Source organism: Panthera pardus, unplaced genomic scaffold (assembly GCF_024362965.1).
Source record: "Panthera pardus isolate Hobbes unplaced genomic scaffold, ASM2436296v1 HiC_scaffold_11, whole genome shotgun sequence".
Taxonomy (NCBI): Eukaryota; Metazoa; Chordata; class Mammalia; order Carnivora; family Felidae; genus Panthera; species Panthera pardus.
Genome location: NW_026526666.1, coordinates 73,886,414 through 73,902,435, shown reverse-complemented (window position 1 = coordinate 73,902,435; position 16,022 = coordinate 73,886,414). Strand labels below are relative to the sequence as shown.

Below are 16,022 nucleotides of genomic sequence, written 5' to 3'. Positions count from 1 at the left end.
CCCCTCTCTACCTTGCAGGAAGTTGCCACGAGACAGTTTCTCATCTGCCTCCCTATTTCCAGCGAGGCAGGGGACTTTCTACTTTACCCTCTTAGGGTACAGCTGTAAGTTATACAACTGCTTAGTTGCAGTATGGAATGTGTTCCTGCACTACAGTGACCCACCACTTGTGAAGTCTGTCACCTGGCTCCCCTAGTTTGGAATCATCCTGTGGGATGTGGAGCTGACACCATACTGATCTGGCTTATACATAAGTAGTAACACTGTCCCAATGCATCTGGGCTCACTGTGTCATTACAGACTCAATCTATACACCTGTGACAAGCCCAACCAGCAGCTGGTGCTATACGATTGCTTAAGAAGTGTTTGATGACCACTTGGTGTCTTGTTAAATGAAAAAGAGCAGTCTAGGGGCACTCAGGTGGCTCAGTGAGTTAAGCATCCGACTCCTAATTTCACCTTAGGTCATGATCTCATGGGTCGTGAGTTGGAGCTCTGTGTCCGGCTCTGCAAGGGCACTACGGAACCTGCTTAGGTTTCTCTGTCTCCCTCTCTCTCTGTCCCTCCCCTGATTGCTCTCTATTTCTCTCAAAATAAATAAACATTAAAAAAATAAATAAATAAGAGCGGTCTACAATGTCTGGCTTTTCACAGAGAAGTTTAACCCTCCTACGTGTACATAGATAGGTTTGTTCTTTCTTCTGTCACCTAGTTCTACAAATTTAATTTTTTCCTTTCCTTTTATTTTATTTTCTGATACCATACTCTGTGTTCTTTGATTCTGTTTGCTGTCAAGATTTCCTACATTCACATTATTTTAAAAGCAACTTAAAATCATTAAATCTTTGCTTAGTTTGCTTCAATGCACCAACCAATCCTTTTATATCGTGATTTCACCATTACTGAATGCTTTACTCTAGTTCATCTCTTGATCAGCGAAGTAATGTTTTTTAGGAAGGGTACATGAAAACAAAGGTAGGATGCTTTTTAAGCTCCATGTATCAAAGAAGGTCTCTCTCTTGAGTTCACATATGAATGCAAATTTAGCTGGACATAATCCAAACCTATTCCCTCAAAACTCTACATGAAGTATTCCATTATCCTCTGATACTTAGCATTCCAGAAGTATGATTTGTGTTTCTTTGAATATATCTTATTTCTTCTACCAGAGTATTTATATGGATGATTACTTTTGAAATTTTAAAATGTGTCATGATGTGTCTAGGTATAGGTTTTTCCCCATTAACTTTTCCTACAGCTCAGTAACCCTTTTATAATCTCTATTTCTTCTGAAAACTGCTTCTATGCTAACTATTCTAGCTGCTTCTTCAGGGACACCTATAATTCTCAATTCTCCAGATCTAGTACCTTCTTTTACATAACTGTTATTCCATTATGTTACTTCTGCATTCTGAAAGAGTATTTTTTTCCCCAGAGCACTGAAAACAGTTTTGCAGAGCCACCTTTTGTTTTTTTACATTCAATGTGAATTTTAATTCTGCTCTTTCAGTTTGGTTTCCCTGGAGTTGTTTTCTTATTTAAGGTTCCTCCCACCCCTGTGTATCTTTATCCTGTATAAGGTTTTGCCTATTTACTCAATCTGGGATAGGGACTGAACTAGTGAGACCAAATTTAAACCAAAGAACAGAGTAGTATATGGCTCTTGGGCTCTGTTCTATCTTCTAGGGAAGACAGTTGCCAGATGATTTGAAAAGAGGTATCAAATAACACAAGGGTCATGTTCTTATTATAGGTAACAAAATCAGCACACACAGGTCCCTTAATAGCATAGCTTTGTTTTCCAGACTAAAATTAAAAATATAAGGCTGCTTAACAACTGGGTACCAAGTCATCCTAATCTTTGTGGTTTGTAGAATCCCCCTCTCATATCTACAGCTGGAAAACGAGGTGATATGTACATCTTCTAAACTCTTTTACCAAGGACTGTAAAGTATCATCAAGTATAGCTTTGCTAGACTGAAGTAGAATTTTTTTTCCTATTCCAATTACTTTTCATTTGGACACAGAACAGATAAAGTAGACCAAAATAATAAAACATCATACAACCATATATTTGTATCTAACCTGGTAAAATATAAGTCCAATTAATACACTGTCAAGGTAGGAATCTGCTCTACTTATCTAAGCTAATGAATTGATTGTGAAAAATACACATTTTCACTTTTTATTTGCACTTCAATGATATCTGGTTTAGTTTTAAGCACTAAAGGTGTACTTAACAAAGATGTTAACTTCATCAAGACTTACCGGTGTATAATTATGCACACTTCCAACACTGTTCAAATTAACAGATGCCAAACTCTGATCTGAGAGACTGTTGTTAAGGCTACTGCGTGGGCTATCACTACCATCCTGATCAGTGTTGTACAATGTTACCTAGAAAAGAAAAAAACATTTGTATAAGTAGTTCCCACTGAAAAGAGTACTTTTTAAGCAACTCTACAAAAATACAATTAGGCTGGTATATGGCAGGAGGATAAAATGTTAGCAGTCTTTCCTTTGCTGCTTACCTACCCCAACTCCATGCCCTTCATTGCTAACTCCATGTTCACCATTAAATAAACAATTTACTCTCAAACTGAAAAGCATATCCTATCTAGAAGTCATAAATTCGATATATTTTCAGGTATAATTAGTTCATCAACATTCAATAAGGGGATTGTAGATTTTTACTGTTAAACATTTCTACAATGCATACATTTATTTTTACTCAAGCCTTAAACAAAACTGTTATTCTCTTCTGTGAAAATCTTAGGCATCAGGGTGCCTGGGTGGCTCAGTCATTTAAGTGTCCGACTCCTGATCTCAGCTCAGGTCATGATGCCACATTTTGTGTGACTGAGCCCCATGCTGGGGCTGTTAGCACAGAGCCTGCTTGGAATTCTCTCTCTTCCCCTCTCTCTGACCCTTTTCCACTCATGTGCGTGCGTGGGCACATGCTCTCTATAAAAAAAAAAAAAATCTTAGGCATCAAAAAACACAAAAAAGGAATTTTTAAAAATCACAGGCATCATAGTGGTTGCATTATTGAAAAGTGGAAACTCAACAGTCTAACACATTTGCAAACTCATAGGTATGTGATCTAATTTTTAAAAATAACAAGATGAAGGGGTGCCTGGGTGGCTCAGTCGGTTAAGCTTCCGACTTTGGCTCAGGTCATGATCTCACGGTACGCGAATTCAAGCCCCATGTCAGGCTCTGTGCTGACAGCTCAGAGCCCAGGGCCTGCTTCGGATTCTGTGTCTCCCTCTCTCTCTGCCCCTCCCCCACTCATGCTTTGTCTCTCTCTGTCTCAAAAATAAACACTAAAAAAAAAAAACAAAAAAAAAAAACCCTCATTAAAAAACAAGATGCTAATATAAACATTAGATGTTAAGGTCTATAAATCAAGCTGTTAACAATGGTTAAATTGGCAGGTGGCTGGGTATTCCTGAAGACTTATCACTGATATTTTTACAATGCTCAAGTTTGTTTAAAATAAGTAATATAATTTTTAATTAGAAACCAATAAAAATGAGATTTTTAAAAACAGTTAACTAGCCTAAGTATAATTCAACGTTCTATTCAGATGCTACTACCAACTTTCCTTTCTATGCTATTTCCATGGGCACAATACATTTAGCTGTATGGTATAACTAATTTTTATCAAATTTTTATCCACTATTAGACTGTTAGCTCCTTAAGTCCCCAATAAGTAATCATAACCAACATAGTGCTTTCTACCAGTATACAGTTAATAAATATTTGCTAACTTAATAACCAATTGACCTATCACCACCCTTCTGTTTGTGCTAAAAATGGAGTCATGCTAAATGCTACAAATATTTGCCAAGAGGCCAAATATGTAAAAAACTGGGCATGTATGCCTCTATACTTAAGGCAAAACCAAACTGTTCCTCATTCAACATCAGCTAGGAACAATACATGCCTAGGAACTAAATAGGGAAAAGAATATAAGAAAAACTAAGAGGGAGTAAAGGAAACTCTGGCAAAGATTTTTCTGGTAAATACTTCCAATATAAATTTCATTAAAAAAAAAAAAAAATCAACCTTACAGGCTCCTAGCCCAACAAATTACAAGCATCCTATGGTAATTTTCTTAGCCGATCACTCTGTCCTGTCCATGCTCAGTTACCTATCACTCAAGTCAGAAATCTTGGACAAAATCTTATCTGGAAGAAGGATAAACATTTTTTATTAAAATGTAACACATACACAGAGTAAAGTGCACAAATTACTAATTTATTACAAAGTGGGCTACTTATGTAATCACCAGCCAGAACAAAGTATAGAACAGTTCTCAAACTGATCTTAGAACACTTTTGCAGTCTTAAAAATTGGAGAGTCAAGGAGCTGTTTGTGCTGATGTATCTACTAATAATTAGCATGTTGTATATTAAAACACATTTTTCATTAACTTAAAGAAAACAATTATAAACCCAACTAAATGTTAACATAAGAAATATTTTCTCCCAATAAACAAATAAAATTAGAGGAGTTCCTTTAGTTTTACATTATTGTAAATCTCGATGCCTGGCTTAAGAGAAAACCACTAGATTCTCTTTCCTGCTGCAGTAAGTTGTTTAGGTGCAACTATAGAAAGCAAGCCCAGTATCTCTCTCTCTCTCTCTCTCTCTCTCTCTCTCTCTCTCTCTCTCTCACACACACACACACACACACACACACACACACACACATATATATTTGGAAAAGGGAAGAATATTTTAACAGGCTTTCAGATCATTGTGGATGGACTTTTTTGATACCATACCAAAACAGGACAAATGACAATTTTTTAAAGATTAGTTGCAATGTGGACCTGAAAACATACCACTAAATTTTTCATACTCTGATACATTAAAGTCCACTGTTGGACCCTGTATTGTGAATGGACCGTTCATCTATGCATGGTTTTGTAACATTATTCACTGCCATATGGAAAATACTCGTTCATTGTTATACAGATCTTCTAAATACGGACACATTTCATTACACAACATCAAAACATCATACTTGCTAATATCACCAATGATCTCATTAGAAGTCTTTTGTGGTGGATACAAGTGTTCCAAACTTCTACTTTTTGCTTCAAAGCTCAAATTTTACCATTGGCAAAGGATACTGCCAACAGTTTTCCTGGAGGTGACAGATTCACTATGTTCATTACCAAGAAAACACCTGCCAAATGCCCAAATCTGAATAATCAGTGTCAACTGTTCTTTCAAGTAAAAACAATGATCCAGGGGCACAGGGGTGGCTCCGTCCAACTCTTGATTTCGGCTCGGGTCATGATTCCAGGGTCATGGAATTGAGCCCAGTGTGTGGCTTTGCACTGAGTGTGGAGCCTGTTAAGGATTTTCTCCCTCTCTCTCTCTCCTTCTGCCCCTCTCCCTCAACCCTAAGGAACCCTATGATCCACGAACAAAGCAGTTGGCTTCACATCCACCTCAAACAACCACACAAAACAACCACAGGCAGGTACTTCAGCATGTAGTCTAAGTGTTTTATGCATACTTCCCATTTCATTACAAAGAATGTTAAAAAGACATGTACTCAAAGGTCACAACTTAATAAAACTATTTTTCCTGCTTCACCAAAGAAATCTTTAAGTAAAACTGTTATTCTTTATTTTAATCTGAAGGGTGTGGGCAGCGAAAATACAATGACTATTAATACTTAGGTGTCACTGCCTTGATCTGTGCTAACATTTACATACTACTGCTTCTGCTCCATCAATGAAAATACAAAAATAAAGGAAAAGACAAATAGTATGATAGTATTATTATAAAAATAGTTTTGACCTGATGGAATCCCTAAAAGGGTCTTAGTTACCTAGGAGTCCAAAGACCACAGAACCTGATACAGAACATTACCAGCATTCCAGAAGGCCCACTCAGGTGCTCTCCCATTCACCAGCTAGTCATTATCCATCCCTTTCTCTATCACAGGCACCCACTATACCAACTTCTACCACTATTGACTGGTTTTCCTGTTTTTGAACTAAGTATAAATGGAATCATACAATGTATGCTTTTCTGTCCTTTTATAGTAAAATTAAAGGATTACACAAAGCTTTATTTTCTGTTACACTAATATCTACTCTTAAATCTTTATTACTTCATTACATTTCTTAAAATTCCTTTTCTTTTTCATCCAACTGAGAGTTTTATGGTTTTATCATTTATATTTGTATCTCAGATCCATCTCGAACTGATTTTTGTGAATGGAAAATCTGGTTTCCCTATTGATCCAGCACCGTTCGTTCAAAGACATCACTGAGTTCTGTTCCTTAAGTCTATTTGTGGACTCTTATGCCAATATCACTCTTTCAATTATTGTAGGCTTACTCTTGATATTTGGAAGTATAAATATAAATCCTCTACCATTTATCTTTTTCTTCAACATTTTCTTCAACTACCATTTGCCATTTGGATTCTCATTTACATTTTAAGATCAGTTAGTCATTTTCTATTCCCTTCCCTTCCCCCCCAAAAAACATAGGGGACTTTTGATTGAGATTTTAATCTACAGATCAATTTAGGAAAAACTGACTTTATAATAATCTTCTCAATGAAAATTATACATACATTTGTTTATACTTCCTTTGTTTTCTCTGGGTTTTTTATTTTTTATTTTTTTAATTCTTATTTTGTTCTTTCTATAATTTATTTTTCTGAGTCTTTTTTTTATAGTTTTCTGTGTAGAGTTCATCTTCCATTTAATCCTAGGTATTTGATGTTTTTGGAAGCTAACTTAATTGTCATCTTTTTATTTTCTGTCTCATATAGAGAAATGTAATTGATTTCTAAAATCTAATACTGATATCAAGACCTTGTTAATTTATTAGTTCTCAGTTTATCTGTAGATTTTTCTGAATTTTCCATATAAACAATCATGTCACCTATAATAGCTTTGTTTCTGCTTACTCAAAGTTTATTTAATACTTCTTTCCTAACACTTCCATTTCTCCTCTACCTGCCTGAGTACTACTGTTGTCCTATATTTTATTTCTACATGTTATAAACCCAGAACATACTTTTGTTATCTTTAAATAGTTTATTATCGGGGCGCCTGGGTGGCTCAGTCAGTTAAGCCTCTGACTTCAGCTCAGGTCACGGTCTCCCAGTTCCTGGGTTCAAGCCCCGTGTTGGTGTTGACAGCTCAGTGCCTGGAGCCTGCTTCAGATTCTGTGTCTCCCTCACTCTCTGCCCGTCCCCTGCTCACACTGTCTCTCTCTCAAAAATAAATAAACATAAAACATTTTTTAAAAAATAATAAGAAAAAGTTTATTATTTTTTAAAGAGATTTAGATTAAAAAGAAAAAGCTTTATATTTACTCATGTCGTTACCATTTCTAGTCCTAATTCCTTTCTATAGATCCAGAGTTCCATTAGGAACTTCAATTACACATATATTAGGTTGCTTTAAGTTGTTACCAGTGCTAATACTCTATGTATGTACTTTTTTAAAGTCTTTTCACGTATTTCATTTTGTCTAACTTTTACTGCTATATTTTCAAGGTCAATCATCTTTCTGTCTTATCTGCTATTAATTCCATCAAGTGTATTTTTCAAGTCAGACACAATTTTTATCTCTAAGAAGTTTGATTTGTATTTAAAAAAAATATCTTCCATGTGTCTATACAAATGTTCAACCTATCCTTTAGCTCCTCCATGAATACAGTTATAATAACTGGGCTTTTTCCAACTTTGAGATAGAACATAAAAGTTTAAGGTATACAAGGTGTTCATTTGATACACTTATGTACTCCAAAATAAATACCACTCTTGCATCAACATAATTACCATTTCCGTTTAATGATGAGTATATTTAAGATTTACTCACCTAGCCAGCTTTCATGTACACGTGAATACAATACTGTTAACAATAATCACCACGCTATACAATAGATCCTCCACACTCAATCATCTTATAACTGAAAGTTTGTACCTTTTGACCAACATTTTTCCATTTCTGCCACCCGATAGCCCCCTGGTAACCACCGTTTTACTTTGTTTCTAGGAGTTTGGCCTTTTAAGATTCCACATATAAATACAGTATATATCTTTCACTTGGTATAATGCCCTCAAGGTCTATCTATGTTGTCATAAATGGCAGAACTTGCGTTTCATGGCTAAATAATATTCTATTTTGTGTCTACACACACACACACACACACACACACACACACACACACACACACACACACACAGAGCTTCATTACCCATTCATCCACTGATAGACACTTCGGTTATTTCTGTATCTTGGCTTACAGTAATTGTCTATGTCCTTTTATACTAATTCTATCACCTGTGTTATTTCTGGGTCAGTTCTGATTAATTTTCACCTCATTATGGGTTGTTTTTTTTACTACTTCTTGCCAGCCTGGTAATTTTTTATTAGATGCCAGACCACTGTGAACTTTACACTGTTAAGTGCTAGACAGTTTTGTATTCTTGTAAATTTTCTTGAGCTTTATTCTGGAACACAGTTAAATTATTTGACAACAGGGACGAAGTCCTGATATATGCTGCAACATGGCTGAACCTTGAAAATGTGTTTAGTGAAAGAAATCAGACATAACAGGTCACATATTTATTATAGGATTCCATTTATACGAAATGTCCAGAATAGGCAAATTCATAGAGTTAGAAAGTAAATTAACAGTTACAGGAAATGGATGGAATAGGGAATGAATGCTAATAAGTACAGGGTTTTCTTTTTGGGTGATGAAAATGTTCTGGAATTAGATGGTTGTTAACAGGAGCACAACCTTGTGAATATACCAAGAACTCCTGAATTATAAACTTTAAAAGGGGAAATTTTATAATGGCCTCTGAATTACATATGAAAAAAATCAAAATCAAATTTAAAAAACTGATTTATCTGAAAATAGACCGATCTTCTTGGGTTTTGCTTTGAAGGTGTGTAGACAGGACCAGAGCAGTGTTTTAGTCTAGGGCTAATTTTATTCCACTATTAAAGCAAACTCCTGAGTACCTTACCTAATGACCTGTGAATTACGAAAACACTTCACTCTTGTGTGAAAGTTACTATGCCTGGCCCTATAGGAATATCAGTAATTATCCACACTAATCCTTTCAGGTGGTTCTTTCCCTTGTCTTCCTTACTCATGCATGCACTGGTAAGTACTCAGCTGAAGACTCAAGGAGACCTTTTGCATATCACTGGAATTCTCCCTTGGTGCAGCTTTCTCTTCTCTGATATGCTGCCCTGCGAACTCTAGCCACCCTGGAGTTTCCATGATCTCCTAGATCCACATGCTCTACTCAGGGAGACCTCTGTACCTTGGAAACTTTCTCCAGACAGTAAGCTAGGACAATCATAGGGCTGACCTTATTTGTTCACAATTTCTCAGGGATCATTGTCCTATGGCCCAATCTCTTAAAAACCATTGTTGCACATATTTTGTCTGTTTTTTCAATTGTTTCAGGTAGCAAAGTAAATTTAGACCTTGTTATCCCACCTTGGCTAGAAATTTTATTAATCCTTACAAAGAATCAACTTCTTGCTTGCTGACTTATTTATAACCTTCGTCTTCTTCAGATTTATTTTGATCTTTATCTAGACGCTTAAATCATTAATATTCAATCTTTCTTCTGTTCTAGTACATGCATTTAGGCTAATACTTCAACTGCATTCTACAGGCTTTCATATTTTATGTTTCTTTAAGTATTTTCTAATTTCTATTATGATTCTTTCTTGATCCTGGGTTATTTATAACTATACTGCTTAATCTGCAAACTTTAGGTAATTTTTTAATTATCTATTTGTTATTATTTCCACTTAAATTCCCCTGTGCTGGAAAAGATACACTGTACGATGGTCTTCTGAAATTTGTTGAGACTTCTTTATAGTCTAGCATTCATCAGTATTACATGATCAATTTTGGTAAATATTCCATGTGCACTTAAAAATGTATATTCTGCAATTGTTAAATGCAATATTCTATATATATCAAATGGGTCAAATTCCTAATTTCATGATTCAAATCTTCTCTATCTTTAATGGGATTTGTTTGATTTGTTATGTTTTAATTTTGATCTGCTTCTTCCAGGAGTTATAGAGAGACATAAAATCTTCCTCTGATCAAGGACTTATCTATTTCTCCTTTTAGTTTTGTTGGCTTTAAAAGGCCGACAAATTTAGTATTACTAAAATGATCCTTTTTCATAATAAAGTATCTTTTATTTTCAGTAATGTGTCTTGTCCTTTAAGATATACTTCTTGTAAGTAGCACATAGTTGAATTTTACTTTTTTATCCAGTCTGACAATCTTTGACTTCTAAATGGAATATTTTGTTCATTTACATTTCCCAACACAATTCAATCTGAATACATATTTATTTTCCTATTTCTCTATCTCTTCTTTGCTCATTTATTTCTCCTTTTGTGTCTACTTCTGGATTTATTATTTTTCCTTGCTTATTTTATATTCTTTTACTCTTCTTGTAGTAAGCAATAATAGGACCAGTATCTGAGTACTATTAGAAATTCAAATTTTCAGGGGTGCTTAGCTGGCTCAGTTGGTAGAACATGTGGCTTCTGATCTCAAGGTTGTGAGTTCCAGGCCCATGTTGGGTGTGGAGACTACTTAAATCTTAAAAAAAGAAAAAAAAATTCTAATTTTCAGACCCCAAATCCAATGTACTAAATCAGAAATTCTGAGGCTCAGCAACCTCGGTTTTAACAAGTCCTCCTAGTTATTCTGATACATGCTGGTGTGTTAAAATAACCACTGCCCTAAATATCACAACATGCCCTTGACTTCGTACTTTTACCAATTCCCATGTAATGCAAAGGTTTCAACTGTATACACAGCTGGTCCTTAACAACATGGATTTGAACTGCGTGGGTCTACTTATACAGAGAATTTTTTCAATAAACCCAGCACAGTACTAGGGAGTCTGACTGCCTTAGTAGGTAGAGCATGTAACTTTTGATATTGGGGTCATGAGTTCAAACCCCATGTTGGGTGAAGAGTTTGATTTAAAATTAAAAATAAATAGGAGCACCTGAGTGGCTCAGTCAGTTAAGTGTCTGACTTTGGCCCAGGTCATAATCTCATGGTTTGGGAGTTTGAGCCCTGTGTCAGGCTCCGTGCTGACAGTGTGCTGACAGTGCACTGTGCCAGTGAGGAGCCTGCTTGGGATTCTCTCTCTCCCCCCTTCTCTCTGCTCCTTCCCCACTTGTGTGGGCACACATTTGCTCTTTCTCTCTCTCTCTCTAAAAACAAATAAACTTTAAAAATAAAAAAATACAAGGGCGCCTGGGTGGCCTAGTCGGTTAAGCGTCCAACTTCAGCTCAGGTCATGAATTTGCGGTCAGTGAGTTCAAGCCCCACGTCGGGCTCTGTGCTGATGGCTCAGAGACTGAAGCCTACCTCAGATTCATTTTTCCCACTCTGTTCCTCCCCAGCTCTCACTCTGTTCCCCCGCCCCCAAACATAAAGATTAAAAAAATTAAAAATAAATACAAATAAATACATACATACAATACAGTACTGTAAAAATATTTTTTCTCTCCCTTAAGGTTTTCTTAATAACATTTTCTTTTCTCTAGCTTTCTTGTAAGAATACAGAATATAATGCATATAACATACAAAATATGTATTAATCAACTATTTATGGTATCAGTAAGGCTTCCAGTCAACAGTAGGCTATTAGTTAAGTCAAAAGTTATACACGGATTTTCAATTGTTTGGGGGGCATGGGAGGTGGCATCCCTAAATTTCACATTGTACGAGGGTCAATTATATTTCTTCCTGCCTTACCCTAGTATTGTCATGTATTTTAACTTCTGTAGTATTTTAGACTCAAAGGCATTGTGTTATGTAACAGAAATGTTATTGTTTTAAATACTCAATACACATTCACATTTATCAACATACTCTTTTAGTGTTCTCCATTCTTTCCAGCACAGGATAATTTCCTTCTATCTAAAAAATTAGTTCCCTTTAATTGTTTACTACTGATGTATTAGTAACATATTCTCTCTAATTTTGTTTTTATAAAAATCTATTTATTTAACCTTCATTTTCCACAGAAATTTTAATTGCAGAATTCTGGATTAGTAGGTATTTCCTTTAAGCATGATACAAATTTCATTCTCATGTCTAGCTTTTAGCATTTCTATTCAGAAGTCAGTGCCTGGCTTACTGTTGTTCCTTTGAAGTTGCCTGTTTTGCCTCTGATTTTAAGATTTTTTTAATCTTTGTTTTTTTAGGAGCTTGATTTTCTTTGCCCAATAAGGTTTCTTTTCATTAATCTTTCTTGGGGTTCTCAGAAATTCCTGAATCTGTACTGTGTTATCATCAGTTTAAAAACTTTAAAATATTGTTCCTTCCTTATTCCTTTTTCCTCTGGAAGACTAAAAAGTTTGTTAGACCTTTTCCCACATATCCCATTTATCCCTTAAGTTTTTCTGAATTTTCATTGTTTTTCTTTGTGTTTCATTCTATTTTCTACGAACCTTTCTTCCAGTTCACTATTCTCTCCTCTGGTGTGCCTAATTTACTGCTGAACCCATCTATCAAATTCTTAATTTCAGTTATTATATTTTTCAATTTTAGAGTTTCCTCTTGATTCTTCCATACAGATTCCAATTCTTGGATAAATTTTCTATAATTCGACTATTTTGAACATATTAGTCATAGTTATTTTAAAATCCATATCTAGATCACTTGTAGATATGTTTATGTTGTCTTTCCATACCCACCCCCTTGTCACTTATTTGGTCCTGTTTCCTGGAATGTCTGAAATTTTTGACTGAAAGTTGAGATCTTATGAAAAACTGCAAAAGCTCAGTATGATGTTATCTTCTTCCAGAAAGGATTTAGTTTTCTTTTGGCAAGTAGAAGAATATTAGCAACCACCCAATAATAATTTGCAGTTGGTCTATTTTGGTTTGCTCTTCCTCTGGAACATAACCCTTCTGAGGTAACTTGAAAGCCTTTTACCATGGCTTCCTCCTCCCTGAAGATCATGAACGACAATTTTTGTCCCTTCCTTCTCTGTGAAACTGCTTAATTCTGAGTAGTGAAAAATCCACTTGTTTTGTCTAGGCCTGAGCCCAAGTACATAAATGAATCAGGAGTTAGCAAATGCCTTAAGTGGATATTACTTGCAAGAAGGTAAACTTACTTCTGAGATCCATGAGGATCTAGTCCTCAAGCCCAGGCTGTTTCGTAGCCCCAAACTCCAGTTTTTGTCTCCCTAACCCAATGGCTGCTTTTGGCTTCTGTTTTCTTTTCAGTCTGTATGTCATGCATTAAGAACTGAGAAATGTCCCAAGGCAAAATTTGTAGGGCTTATCTCAATGTATTTCCCTTTTTTATGGGATCTTCATCCCTGAAGGCCTGGCTTTTCTGTTCTCCAGTGCCTCTTCCCTGTTTTTTATTGGTAGTGGGGGATGGTAGTATTTTATATAGATAGGAAGAAGGATTAATCTAAAACTAGCTACTCCGTTGTATCTAGAAGTCCAAAAACTCCACCTCCTTTGACCTCCATATTATTTCATCATGAAGTCCTAGCATTACTAGTTCCTAATTGTTTCTTAACAGCCATAACTACCTATGTTTAAGCCTCCTACTTGGACTACCACAAAGAACAGTATTGGATATTTCTGATCCTAGCCCATTCTGCTTCACCAGAAATTCTCAAGTCTAGTTGGGCACAATAAGGGATGATTTCTTAAAGTACAGATTTCTGAACCCTATCCATAAGTGTAAAATAAATGATCTGGTAGGCCTGCTATAAAACCTTGTAATTACCACCACCACCACCAAACACTCACACATATGCACCCACACAGACCTCTCCTAAGTGATTCTGATGGAATCATTCCATGGACTGGTTATTTGAGAAAAATCAATACTCTACACCTCAGGTGCCAGTTTACTTTCTAAATTGTAAATGTGATCAGTCACTAAAATTATAAACTGTCTTCTATTGGTTTATTATCTTTGTACAAATAAAAAGATCCTGTGTACGCTGTGTCAGTATAGTTATGGGTGTGTGTGTGTGTGCGCACGTGCACGTGTATGTGTTTATGTGTGTGCATGATAAAGTGGAAGAGAAAGAGACAGAAATAAAGTAAGAACAAGTGAAAGCAAGGGAGAGAGGAGATTAGGGTAAAAGCAAGATTTGAAAGTTAGACTGAATGAGAATACAAGCATGAGTGTCAGAAATATATGGCTTCAAGGCGTTCATGGTCTAGGAAGGGAGGAAATGCATGCATAGAACTGAATTACTTCATAAACCTCCCAATACCTTTTAGGATTTTGAGATATGACCTTAACAAATTACCTTGTAAAGATGAGACATGTATTTCCCACTAGGTATCTGACTTGGCATGAAATGTGAATGAGAAGGGAGGGGAGGGGAGGGGAGGGGAGGGGAGGGGAGGGGAGGGGAGGGGAGGGGAGGGGAGGGACAGCAGATTATAACATACTGTATTTCTGGATATGGACCTACAGTTGAATATCATGAAATAGGGTGACCACCATTCCAACGAACTGTATGAGTTTGTCCACATTATTCATTTTCCTGGATTGTGCTGACTGCTTGGGAATCTGACAATCTTTTCTTTTTCAATCACATATTTAGAGGGGTAATCAATGGTTTTTTTTAAACAAACTGATTTGATAAAATGCAGACTCAAAATTTTATCATTGGGAACTGGCAGTGTCAAGGATTTAAATTAATATAGAGCTTCCCAATAAGCATCCTCCAACTTGATCTTCAGAGAAATATTTCCTTCTAATTTGTGCACACCTCAAAACATTGTGGATTCAAGCTTTCAAGCTGCCATGAATAGGTTAGCCAAATTTATATCATCTGTAACCTCACTCATACAGAACTCTATTGTTATTATAAAGGCAAATTAAATGGATTATTCAATCACATTTCAAAAGTGTTTAAAAAAACAGAATTACTTTGTTAGTCACAGTGTTGATTGCCAGAGTTGGAGAGGCACTTCCCGAAATAATACACTCCATTCCCAAAGAATCTGAATCTATGCTATATGGAGTTGAGGCCTAAAATACAAGAACAAAATAAATAATTATTAGCTCATATATCCAGCAACTTTAACACAATTTGAAGATATTTCATCAAATTCTAACATCTGGTTTTGTGCTTTGTTCCTAAAAACATGAACTTAAATCCCTGCTTAAATCTCTTGTACTATATTTTAATATGCTACTGACTTGATATCACAAAGTCCATTGGTATGGCTACTTCTTACCAGCTCTTTTAATTGACTGTAGGATAGTTTAGCAAAAATTCTATAGCAGAGACTGCTAATGGTCCTATAAATATCCATATTCCCCCCTTCTTCCTTTTAGTAATAAAACCCTACAGTTACTGACTTATGGCCTGCCCAGCTAAATACTACCTTTTCCAGCCTCATTTGCAACCATCTGTGTCCATGCGACTAAGGTGTATGTGGCCATATAACTAACATGTGTAAAGAAGATGTGAGCAAGAGTGATGTGTGCAAGTTCTGGATCGTGCCTGTGAAAAAAAACCTGCTTGTCCTCCACTCTTGTCTTTCCCTACTACTGCAGGCTGGGACACAGAGTGGTGGTAATCTTGCTTCATCATAAAGCTGAGGGTAATACCCTGGGGAACACCGAAAATACAAGATTAGAAGGAACACGGACATCTAAATGAATTTGTGGAACACAGCTGGTTATCTGTCTGGTCCAATCTATCTCAAAACTTCTACTTGAAAGAGAAATAAATCTCTCTGATTTAAGGTTCTCAGTTGTTTCATTTTTCTTCCCTTGTTAGTGCAGCTAAACAGCACTGAAGAACATAACTTCATACACATTGCTTATAGAGCTAACATGGGGGGTCAAAATTCTGTATTTAGAATTTGGGGTATAAATTGTGATAACTCCTCTTTCTTCCATCAAAATGGTGCTTATGGCTTTGATGAGCACTCAAGGGAGTTCAACTTCAATGCTGGAAGTTAAA

At 35.9% G+C, this 16,022-nt stretch overlaps 1 protein-coding gene across 5 annotated transcripts in view; it reads right to left on the bottom strand.

Annotated features, from left to right (window-relative positions):
• Positions 1-16,022, bottom strand: part of FOXJ3 (forkhead box J3) — a 147,685-nt gene that overhangs the window by 27,257 nt on the left and 104,406 nt on the right. For 4 of the 5 annotated variants that reach the window (XM_019429184.2, XM_019429185.2, XM_019429181.2 and 1 more), the window contains 2 exons: positions 14,978-15,079; positions 2,269-2,397 (listed from right to left, as the gene is read on the bottom strand). In XM_019429184.2, coding sequence (XP_019284729.1) covers positions 2,269-2,397; positions 14,978-15,079 — 231 coding nt within the window. The remainder of the gene's footprint in view (positions 1-2,268; positions 2,398-14,977; positions 15,080-16,022) is intronic. The other variant, XM_053896662.1, reaches the window with a different exon arrangement.